At 41.0% G+C, this 11,677-nt stretch overlaps 1 protein-coding gene across 4 annotated transcripts; it reads right to left on the reverse strand.

The window, feature by feature from the left end:
• Positions 1–385: 385 nt before the first annotated feature.
• LOC110013806 (uncharacterized) lies at positions 386–11,410 on the reverse strand. Of its 4 annotated transcripts, XM_078935580.1 has the most exons (5): positions 11,247–11,410; positions 7,760–7,830; positions 6,988–7,085; positions 4,018–6,568; positions 386–3,877 (listed from the first exon to the last, which is right to left on the reverse strand). In XM_078935580.1, the coding sequence occupies exons 4-5, from the start codon at positions 6,163–6,165 to the stop codon at positions 3,752–3,754; spliced, it is 2,274 nt and encodes a 757-aa protein (XP_078791706.1). In that variant the 5' UTR covers positions 6,166–6,568; positions 6,988–7,085; positions 7,760–7,830; positions 11,247–11,410; the 3' UTR covers positions 386–3,751. The 4 variants fall into 4 exon arrangements, with proteins under 4 accessions (XP_078791706.1, XP_078791708.1, XP_078791707.1 ...); XM_078935582.1 differs by lacking the exon at positions 6,988–7,085; XM_078935583.1 differs by lacking the exon at positions 386–3,877 and having other exon boundaries at positions 3,885–6,568; positions 11,247–11,408.
• Positions 11,411–11,677: the final 267 nt, after the last annotated feature.

The following is an 11,677-nucleotide window of genomic DNA, read 5'->3' on the forward strand; positions in this document are numbered from 1 at the left end:
TGACGTGGGGTCATGTGACGCGAGTTTCTTTTTTTTCCTGTGGAAAAATCTCGTAAAATAAGATCGTCTGAGGTTTAATATTTACGTTTAATAACTTTTCTAGGGACCGATGTACTCTGTCGTAACGTCCATGCAAGCGTATTTTTTCAACATCAACCAATTGAGTTTAGAAATACACTGTAAATAATAAAAAAGACGTTTGGCTCTAAACTGGTTTTGTGATTGGTCCCACCTTTATCGGGAAGGTTAAGTTCTAAAAATAAGCCCAGCGACAAACAGGTGTTTATTTTTATTTTTAACAGAAATTAATGTTTCCATTACTAATGCAAACTTTTTGTTTTGCAGGTACTTAAAGAAACAAAACATCAAATGTTTCTCAGAGGGAAAGTATCATGTCGCATGACAGATTGCAGTTGTTTTTTTATTCAAACTTTATTGACTAACAATTCAAAACAACAATTCCAAACAGCAACAAGAAAGAAACAAACCAGAGGATTATTATGAATTTTTCACAGAAACATTGAAAATGACGCACAGATTGAATGTTTTAAATGCTTTCTTATTGTCAGAGTTTCTTATTGTGTTCATGTTTTGTTTGAACTCATTGATAAAGATAGAAAAATGGGGGGTATGATTTCTAACTTTGTATTTATGAATGTGCCATATGAATAAAAAAAAAGGTTAATGATGTAGAATTGTTCTTTTTTATGGGATGGACAGTGGGTGAGGCACGACAGATTGCAGTAAAACTAAACAGTAAAACAGTCAAACTGCTACCACAATAGTGTTGAACTTCTGTTGAGAATAATTCATTCATAAATCTGTCTATATATTAGAATATCAGCATCTGGATCATTTACGTCTATTTTAACATAAAAGGGGCTAAAAAGACATAACATCAACAAACAACAACTACTAATAAATATTATAGGAAATAAGGAAACTAAGTATAAAAAAGTAAAACAAAATAAATGTACATAGTATATTATTTATCATTGTAAATAAAAAAATAAACATGTATGACTAAGAGTGGGGGTTGAGGGCGGGTTTTTTTTGTCTCTTTTTTGGAATCCAGCATAGAGGCCATGACCCCCCCCCTGCAAGAAAAGTAGAGAAGGTTCAATCAAACAGTGATAGAAGACAATGGGCTACAGTTTGTCCACTCAGTGCTTACAGGACGACTGTTTTTAAATTTGATTAGTGTCAATTATCCTTTGTAGGAAATATTAGTATTATTCAAATATTTATGAATAATTACAATATTACATTGATTTTTAACGCATAGCACAAAAGCATCAAATATCAATATCTAACAACTTGTAGAACATGAATAATAAAACTTGGAAATGCATCCATCATCTACCCCTTTTGTCCTTTTATTGACAAAGAAAATTAGAAAAGATTTATATAATTTTAAATAAACAAAAAAACAAATTAGGCTGATTATTATTTGGACGTATTTATTTGCGACCAAGCAAAAAAACTGACGGAAATTCATGTTGAAGAGGCACGTTGATGGATTGTCCGCACATATTTTAATCATAACCCCGCCTTCTTTACTTGCAAATAGGCACTTCAAAATAAATAAATTAATTCATTAATAATATATACAACATAAAACATGACTAGCACTCCATTAACTCCATCTGGGTTTCATAAACAATCATCAGAACTCTAACAGTAAATATGCCAAAGAAATTAATAAAAAAGCATTTATATACATTAGACTTCTACTTTAAAATAGTAATAATGTAAAATAAAAATTACTCCTTTTTTCTTTAAATGTCCTCATTGCATATTAATCTTTTCCTCCAATCACACGGCTGCATTCTGAAAGATGAAAAGTGTAAACTTGTTTAAGAGATGTTTAGGAGGACTACTGTAAACTAAGATAAATGTGTTAGTTAAAATAAAGTAATAATGCATAGTTATTTTATAATAAAAGACTAAAAAAGGCAAATTAATAATACAGAATCCAAATCTTTACAAATTCTGCAAGTATTTTGTCGTATTACTTTTTACTGGTGGAAATGCAAAGAAAAGCGACAAATTAGAAGAACTGGTTTGAACATGAATTATTGCACAAAGACGGAAAGGTGGGCGTGTCTCCAGGAAAGAGATCCTCATGACAACCAACATGATTTTTGATACGGAGGCTGATGCTTCAAGGAGAAAAGAAACGTCAACAGCCAGTGTTGATCAGAACACAATCCAATGTTCTCATCACTTGAATAAATCCTGAAATGTTCATCTGCTACTGTTTGTCTGCATTTCTTGATGAAATTTTGCTGCAAAATAAACCCATTAACCATCACTGTTCTGTCTGTCATGGAATAAACGCCAGGGATACTATTGGAAGATATACGGTAGTCAACATTTTCTTGGAAAGGATTCTTTTTAAATAATATTTTATAGAATCTTTTAATAGTGTGTAAAATGTTTTTAACTACAAAGCATTTTAATTGCATGTTATATGTTTTATATATAGATAGATAGATAGATGACTTTATTAATCCCACAATGGGGAAATTTCATTTATCTGTGGCAGCAACACGACATTCAGAAATAATCTATATAATATAACATCAATAAAGGACATCACAAATTACATTTATATTAGATAATTAAAAATATTACTAAAATTATTATGAAAAATTATTATCAAAAATGAGATTCTTATTAAATAAAGAAATAAATATTAAATAAATACAGCTGCAAAAGTGTAAAAAACATGCGGTCTGCAAAACATGTAAACTGTAAAAAAACATTACAAATTTTTTCAAAATACAGAAATAACTAATGAAGTTCACACCAAGAACAAAAACAAACAACTGTTCAGGAACAAAAAACAATTTAAAATTGAAAAACAACAACTACAACAAAAGTAAATGAATCAATGACTAAACAGAAAAACACCCCTGGGACCGTGGAGTGTCACTGTAACACGGTGTTGTACAGTCTGATGGCTGTGGGGAGGAATGACCTGCGGTAGCGCTCCTTCTTACACTGAGGGTGCAACAGTCTTGTGCTGAAGGAGCTGGTCAGCGCCTCTACAGTTTTGTGCAGGGGGTGGGAGGGGTTATCCATGATGGATGTCAGCTTAGCTAACATCCTCCTGTCCGCCACCTCCTCCATGGACTCAAGTGTGCAGCCCAGGACAGAGCCGGCCCTCCTAACCAGTTTGTTAAGCCTCTTCAAGTCTCTGCCTGCACTGCCCCCCGCCCAGCACACAATTCCATAAAGGACCACTGAGGCCCCCACAGTGTCGTAAAAGGTCCTCAGCAGCTGTCTGCACACGCCAAAGGACCTCAGTCTCCTCAGCAGGTGAAGGCGACTCTGGCCCCTCCTGTACAGAGCATCCGTGTTGTTGGACCAGTCCAGTCTGTTGTTCAGGTAAACACCCAGATATTTAAATGTGTCCACGACCTCAATGTCTGAACCCTGGATGTTCACCGGTGACTGTGATGGTGAGGACCTCCTGAAGTCCAGTATCAGCTCCTTTGTCTTGCTGGTGTTAAGCAGCAGGTGGTTAACTTCACACCAGCTAACAAAGTCAGTGATGACCCCCCTGTACTCCTGCTCATCCCCCCCTTATACACAGCCCACAATGGCACTGTCATCTGAGAACTTCTGCAGATGACAGTGGTGGGAGTCGTAGGTGAAGTCTGATGTGTACAGGGTAAACAGGAATGGGGAGAGCACAGTCCCTTGAGGTGCCCCCGTGCTACAGACCACCACATCAGACACACAGTCACGCAGCCTCACAAACTGTGGCCTGTCTGTGAGGTAGTTGATGGTCCAAGCAACCAGATGTTGGTCCACACCTGCAACCTCCAGCTTCCTCCTCAGCAGTGATGGCTGAATTGTGTTGAAAGCACTGGAGAAATCAAAAAACTCTCACAGTGCTCCCAGGGGCCTCCAGGTGAGACAGGGCCCGATGCTGCAGGTGATGATGGCGTCATCCACCCCGATGCCTGGTCGATATGCAAACTGCAGCGGGTCCAGTGCTGAGCTCACCTGAGTGCGGAGATGGCTGAGGATGATCCTCTCCATAGCCTTCATCAGGTGGGAAGTCAAGGCGACAGGTCTGAAGTGGTTCGGTTCCGTAGGACGAGGTACCTTTGGAACCGGAACCAGGCAGGAAGTCCTCCAGAGGACTGGTACCTTCTCCAGTCTGAGGCTCATATTAAATATGAACAGCATCACCACACAGAGCTGGTCTGCACACTCCCTGAGGAGCCTGGAGGTGATGCTGTCAGGGCCTGTTGCCTTCCTGGCCTTTGTTCTCCTTAACTCCATCCTAACCTGATTCAGGGTGAGGCAGAGGGGGGTTGGAGGATGGGTGGGCGGTGGCTGGTCTGGTGCTGTGAGTCGTTGGGGGGGTCCCTTTGCTTCTGTTGGAAGAAGGGGAGAGTGGACTGTTTGGTGCTGAGGTGGTAACAGCTGCAGCTGGGAGGAGACGCCTGAGCTGGAAAGGTGTGAAGAGGGGGCCGAGTGGGTGGAGACTGGGGGCTGGGCAGAATCAAATCTGTTAAAGAACAGGTTCAGTTCATTTGCCCAGGTTTGGTCACCTGTGACCTGGCGACCATTTCCAGCCTCAGCATGTCCTGAGATGTGTTTTAGACCCCTCCACACATCACGGATGTTGTTCTGTTCCAAGCGCTGCTCCAGCTTCTTCCTGTAGCAGTCCTTGCACTTCCTGATCTTATATTTCAGGTCCCTCTGTACTCTGCGTAGCTCCTCCTTGTCCCCAGAGAGAAAAGCCCTCTTCTTCTCATTTAGGAGGGTCTTCAGCTCAGGAGTGACCCAGGGCTTGTTGTTGGAAAAACACTGCACTGATTTTGTTTGCACTGTGTTTTCCACACAAAAATTGACATAGTCCGTGATGCAGTCAGTAAGACTGTCAATGTCCTCCCCGTGTGGACTGCAGAGAACGTCCCAGTCTGTGGTGCTAAAACAGTCCCTTAGTCGCTCTGTTACTTCCTCAGTCCAGATCTTCACCGTTTTAATCTGTGGTTTCTGCTGTTTCACCACTGGAGTGTACGCAGAGGAGAGATGGACCAGGTTGTGATCAGAGCGTCCTAAAGGGGGGAGGGGGGCAGAAGCATATGCATTCTTGATGTTAGCATAGAAAAGGTCCAGAGTTTTTCTGTCCCTCGTAAGACAGTTCACATACTGGGTGAAGTTGGACAGGGTGGCGGAGAGGGGGGTGCATGCATGGTTAAAGTCCCCAGAAATCAGGATCAGGGCCTGCGGGTGTTGTGTCTGCAGCTGGGACACGGTGCCGTGCACGCGATCACAAGCGACAGCAGCGTCAGCCGACGGGGGGATGTAAACAGTCACCACCAGCACATGGGAGAACTCCCGTGGAAGGTAGTACGGCCCAACGCTGACTGCCACCAGTTCAATGTCCTTGCTGCAGTGCTGTTCTTTCACAGTGATGTGGTTCGGGTTACACCATCTGTCATTCACGAACACCGCCAGACCACCGCCTTTCTTCTTTCCGCTCTGCGCCGCGCTCCGGTCCGCCCGCACCAGCGTGAATCCAGTAACTGAGACCACGGAGTTTGTCATGTCCTGGTTGAGCCACGTCTCGGTGAAACACAGCAGGCTGCTCTCACGGTACACCCGCTGCAGACGCATGAGCGCTGTTAACTCGTCCAGCTTGTTAGAGAGCGCGCGGACGTTTCCCATAGTAACGGATGGTAAACATGGCTTGTACCTCCGTCTTCTCTCCCGGCGTTTAACTCCAGCTCTGCAGCCTCGTCGTTTCCTCCGTATTTCAGCTGGAACATCTGGCTTTCCAGCGAGGAGAATCTCAACTCGGTCAAGAGCTAACAGCTGATCTCGAGTGTAGACGATGGAGCTGCATCCTAACGGATCCCCCGAGGCCGGTTCAAAAAGTTGAGAAAAAATAAAAAAACAAAAAGCAAAAGTAATAATGTTCCTGTCCTTTGTTGCAGAACTTCGTAATAGTTGTTGAAAAATACAAAAAACACAAATAAGTTGGAAGAAAATATTAAAAAACGCAAAGTAAGGAACACAAAAAGGTAGAGCTGCCCAGATAAGCTGCCACACACGCGGCGCCATGGTAACAAAAAAAATAAAAATAAAAAATAAAAAAATGTATGTAAAAAAATGTATATAGATAGTCTTTATTGTCATTGCAACATTGTACAACGAGATTAAGGTGCAAAAATAGTCAAATAGTAAATATATGAACTGTAATGCCCATTAAAAAAAAAAGCACAAGTAAACTTGAACTGAATTATTTTTTTCTTATTAAAAATTTGAGGAAAAGTGTAAAAATAACCACCAGATGAACAATTCTGTATTTTCATATTTCTTTGGAGAAACATTTGTTGAGGATATAAAAACACAAGAATATCAAAAAAAACATATCATTTTTGCTAACTGTGCAGAAAAATAAGATTGTACCAGGATAGTAAAATGTCAGAAGTTGGCACACTGGTGGACGGCTGTGGGGCTGAAGTGGTGGGAGGATGGATGTCTGAAACAGTTGATGGTTGGACGGCTGAAGCACTGGAGGGCTGCTGGTTTTTCCAACCTTAATGGATGAAAATGATAAAATGATTAGTGTGGTTGTTTTGGTGAGACATGACCAGATCTGCTGACGGTTCACAAATGAAAGTCTCTAATCAAACTATAGTTCATGCAGATTTAAGATGACGTGTCATCAAGCTTCCATGAATAATGACGAACAACAACAGACTGAGGTGAATGTAAAATTATTATTACCAGTATACCTGATACAAGACCTTCATCCAGGCAAAGCACCTTTGTGCTTGATCAGGGAACTTAGGGCAACTTAGGGGGCACAACATGTGAGTGGTGAGAGGCGGGACTTTTTGGCAGGTTTGGCAGCATTTTTTGTATCGTCATCGTCAAAATTTAAATTATCATATAACACTGTGAACAGATCAACAATTGGTTTATGACTCTGAGTCACAGATGGTAAATACATACCAATACAGACACTTCATCACATGAGAGGCTTTCTCTTTTGGCCTGAAATCTTTGTAGCCTGCCTTACGTTTGGATGTTGAGCCTCGTGGCAGATTCAGCTGAAAATAGGAAAAGCAGAATTTTTGTCTCCAGTTCCCCATTCTGATAAGATTTGGGGAAAATATTGCCATATTAATGACAATGGTTGTTAGTTTTACAATTAAATTAAGGTAGCAACTGAAGTCTAACAGTTTTGTAAGAATGTGCAAGTTATTAGTTCTGAATTTTAAAAAGAAAAGTAATAAAAAAAGGTCATGAAGACTTGGTTTTGAGCTGAAGATGTCTTTCCTCTTATCTAAAAAGGTTTTATGGAATAAAACTGGTAAGAAAGCAGTTTGACTGGATCAGAGAAAGGGTCTGAGCGAGTGTGACGTCACCCATTTCCTTCCAGATCCATCATAACAAAGTCAATTCTGTCGTCGTTTCTCTGTGATACAGACGTCACCACGTTGGAGCCAGTTGACAGTGATTGATCTGAGTCAACGTTTCTATGGCAACTACTGTCGCCAATCAGGAGTAAGCTTGTTGAAAGTCCACACTGCTTCCACTGAAAGTGAGCTTGGTGGAATTTGTCAAACAAACATTCAAGGTGGTACATGCTATTACTGAGGCATCTGTTGGTCAGTCTATAATTTGAATAACTTGTGATAAAGAAACAGTTTTGTAAAACAAATAACTGAAATTAGCAAAAACATGTTTAAAAGGGTATCACAACAAGAATGGTTAATCTTACCCATAGAATGACTAACTAACAGCTGTTTGTTTCTCTGTAGAAGTCCATAGGATTATGGCTCCTTGTACTTCCTGTTTGGAACGTGAGGGGGAGGAGTCAGTCAGTCCAGGTCTCTTAGACAGAGACTGTTTTAAAATATTTACAAAACCAAGTCCAGATGATCGTTGTTTCAACGTTTTTTATGTAAATTTGAAGAAAAACACTGAATGGTCAATCATAGCACTTTAATATATCAGTAAATTACTGTTCCTTTTTTTGCCGGGAAACCGGCGGTGGCGCGAGCAACTACCCCTGGCTGCAGCCTGCAGAACTGCACAACATAGTGGAATGCTGAAACGCTGAGGAATGTGTACACACTGTGGAATGTTAACCCCGCCCACATTTAGCCTGTCTTCTTCATTGGTTTTACAAGTTTCCATGTGCAATATTGCCACCTACCGGTTTTTAAGGAGTTTTTCCTTACCGTGAAGGGGGGGGGTCTAAGGGCATGAATATCAGTTTAGTTTAGTCTGTTTTGTTAAAGTTTAGTATTTTCCTAATGCATTCTTTGTATTCATGATCCCCTTTTTATTGTTTTTCATTGCGCTAAATAAAAAAAATTTTAATTGAATTAGAGAATTTATAGTGATTCCTGTCTTCTTATGCCTTTTACAAGTTTCCATGTGCATGTATTAGGGAGTTAATAAATTCTGTCTGGCCTCACAGACTCAAAAAAATAACTCATTGGATGAACTCAATTTAATTGTGGGCAGGATTTCCATCCAATAAATATGAGTAACCCCACCTCAAAGAAAATTCTTCCATGTAACGAAATAGAATCGAGTTAGTCGAACTCAATTTTATCAAGAAAGGCAAAGGAAAAAGATCTGCAACAGAAGTCTAAAGTCAGATTTGAACTCAGAACCTCTGTGTTATAAACCTGCTAACTGAGCCACTGAGCTAACTCTCTGGTGATGAAATGAGGCTGCAGGTATGAATAAATAGATTCCTTATTTCTATAAATGACGCTCTTCGTGTATCGTCTTATTGGGAGAAGCCGAGTTGAAGCGATTTCATGCCACAGTTTCGTTTTTTACGTGGAAAAAACAAACTAAAGTTTTCACTTTTGAAAAGTCGAAGGATTTGAAGGACTAATAGTCATACCAGGCATTACATTAGATGAAGGAGTTGAACATTTTAAAAGTTCAATGGTTAAAATAGGTGAAAAACTGTAGCCGTGAGACGGCAAAAAGCATAAAGAGAAACAGGAAAACAGCATTCAACAGCATGCCCCTTACTTGAACTCAATTATTTTAGATTACTGGAGTTATAGGGGAAACTATTAATACATTTTGTGTTAGGTCAATTAAATGTAGATACAATCTTTTAAATTAATATTTTTAAATAAAACTAACAGAATTTTATTGTGTTACATGTAAGAGGGACTTGAATCATTTTTTTGAGTGATACATAAAAAAAATTGCACCATTCAAATTTTCCTCCCCTCTGTTCTCTTTCTTCCTCATACAATTCACAATGACACAAAATGTGCTCCACTGATTCTTCCCCTTTTCTGCAATCACAACTGCTGTGACAAAGGTGAATCAAATGTACGGGCTCAGCGTGGGCGGGGTTAACATTCCACCGCAGACGGGCTCAATGTGGGCGGGGTTAACATTCCACAGCGTGTTCACATTCCTCTGCGTTCCAGCATTCCACTATGTCTGGAAAAGCTGGTTCTGTCCCACATCAACTCCCTGGTCGACGAATCAGTAGACCCCCACCAGTTCGCCTACCGCCCCAACAGATCAGCAGAAGATGCGGTGGCACTGGCACTTCACTCCACCCTGCAACATCTGGACACCAAGAACACGTACGCCCGGATTCTGTTCCTGGACTACAGCTCTGCCTTCAACACCATCAGGCCCCTGAAGCTGACTGATAAACTCGCAGAACTGGGAATACCAACACCCACCAGAAACTGGATCCTTGACTTTCTCACTGACCGACCACAGGTGGTGAGGATGGGAAAGAAGGTTTCTGCTGAGCTGACAGTTTGCACCAGTACACCACAGGGGTGCTGCCTCATTCCAAAGCTCTTCTCACTTTACACCCACGACTGCACCTCCCCCGACTCCAACAACATCATCATTAAGTATGCAGACGACACAACCGTCCTCGGCCTCATCAGAGGAGGGGACGAGTCTGCACCTCGTGCACAGGATCACCATCTACGGAGAGGACAACGACCTTGTTCTCAACGTAGAGAAAACAAAAGAGATAATCGTGGACTACAGAAGGAAAGCACCGCCACATCAACCGCTCATCATCAACGGGACTGTGGTGGAGCGGACCGACTGCCACCGGTTCCTTGGTCTGCAGATCACAAACAGCCTCAGCTGGAAAAAAAACACTGTTGCCACAGTGAAGAAAGCCCAGCAGAGGTTGTACTTCATCAGGCTGCTGAAGAAGGCTGGTCTCAAGCGCCGGACCCTCACCCAAGCCTACAGGGGGCTTGTGGAAAGCATCCTCACAAGCGGACTAACAGCCTGGTTCGGTAACACCACCTTAAAAGAGAAAAAGATGCTGCAGAGGGTCATTAATACAGCTGGAAAAATTATTGGTTGCAACCTTCCATCCATGGACACCATCTACAAACAGCCCTGCAGGAGGAGAGTGACTAAGATCATCAGAGACAGACACCACCCTGCTCATGGACTGATCCAATGCGTGGACTCAGGCCACAACCTCAGGCGTCGCAGGCCTGAAAGCATCCACGCACACACCACACGCTTCCACAACAGCTTCTTCCCAACAGCAATCAGAATGCTGGCAAAGGACATCAGAGAGGGAAGACTGGACTAAATTACTAAGTGCAATAAACAATAATATGTGCAATAATTCTATGTGCAATAATGCTTCTGTACAGATTGGGTTTCTGCAATATTCATTATCATATTTTACTGATATTTATATTTTTATACACCATGTAAATTTGTTGTCTAATTTTGACTTTTAACTTTATTCTATTTATTTTTATTTTCTTTATTATTTCTTCTTCAAATTTTTCTTTTGTCCTTTTTTTAACTTATCCTGACATGAGAGATGCCAAAGAAAAATTCCGATGTACCGCATGTGCAAACGGCAATAAAACTTGAATCTTGAATCTTGAATCTTGTTGACCCATTCTGCAGGCTGCAGCCAGGGCTTACTCGGGCGCGAGCGCTGCCATAATCATTAGCTAATGTAACTCCGATTCTCACAAACCTCCCTTCCTCTGCTCAACCACAATAACTATACAGTTGAAACAAATAATTAATACATTTTTCTATGATCATAGTAGTAACCTGCAGTCGTGTTACGTTCAGTCTCTCGATGGAGGCCGTATTTTTCAGGACCGCTCTTCCGTCACAGTGATAATAACAGCGGCATTCATCTGTCAGTTGAAAATACTTTCAGATGATCTGAAAGTATTTTCATTACTGCCTGGTGTGTTTACATTTCTTACCTTTGAGACTTCTTTAGCTCGTGCAGAGATGCAGAAAGCGCGACAACCAGATTACCTTTATTGACGCCCAACACCCACCGACCGGCGCGCGGATACGTGGGGGTGGGGTGGCTTTATGTGCACGGCGCGCACGCATGCGTATTTGCACTAAAATTTTCACATGGCATATCTTTGGCATATAAACCTAACATTTCTATCATTTGTGTCTAAATTACGAGCATTAAATAACACAACTTGATGTGTGTGTTTCAAAAAATATTCCATGTTGGGTCTAAATCAGATATGCATTGTTCATCACATCAAATATTTACATGTTTACTGTATTATACTGTTTTCATATATTTATTACTTTTATCATCTAAATTGTCCTAAGATTTATGAAAAAATAAAAATCACACACTGAAAAATAGGGTTTGCTTTATCATTTTATT

This window comes from Oryzias latipes, chromosome 17, assembly GCF_053564925.1.
Source record: "Oryzias latipes strain Hd-rR chromosome 17, Olatipes_Hd-rR_3.1".
Lineage (NCBI taxonomy): Eukaryota > Metazoa > Chordata > Actinopteri > Beloniformes > Adrianichthyidae > Oryzias > Oryzias latipes.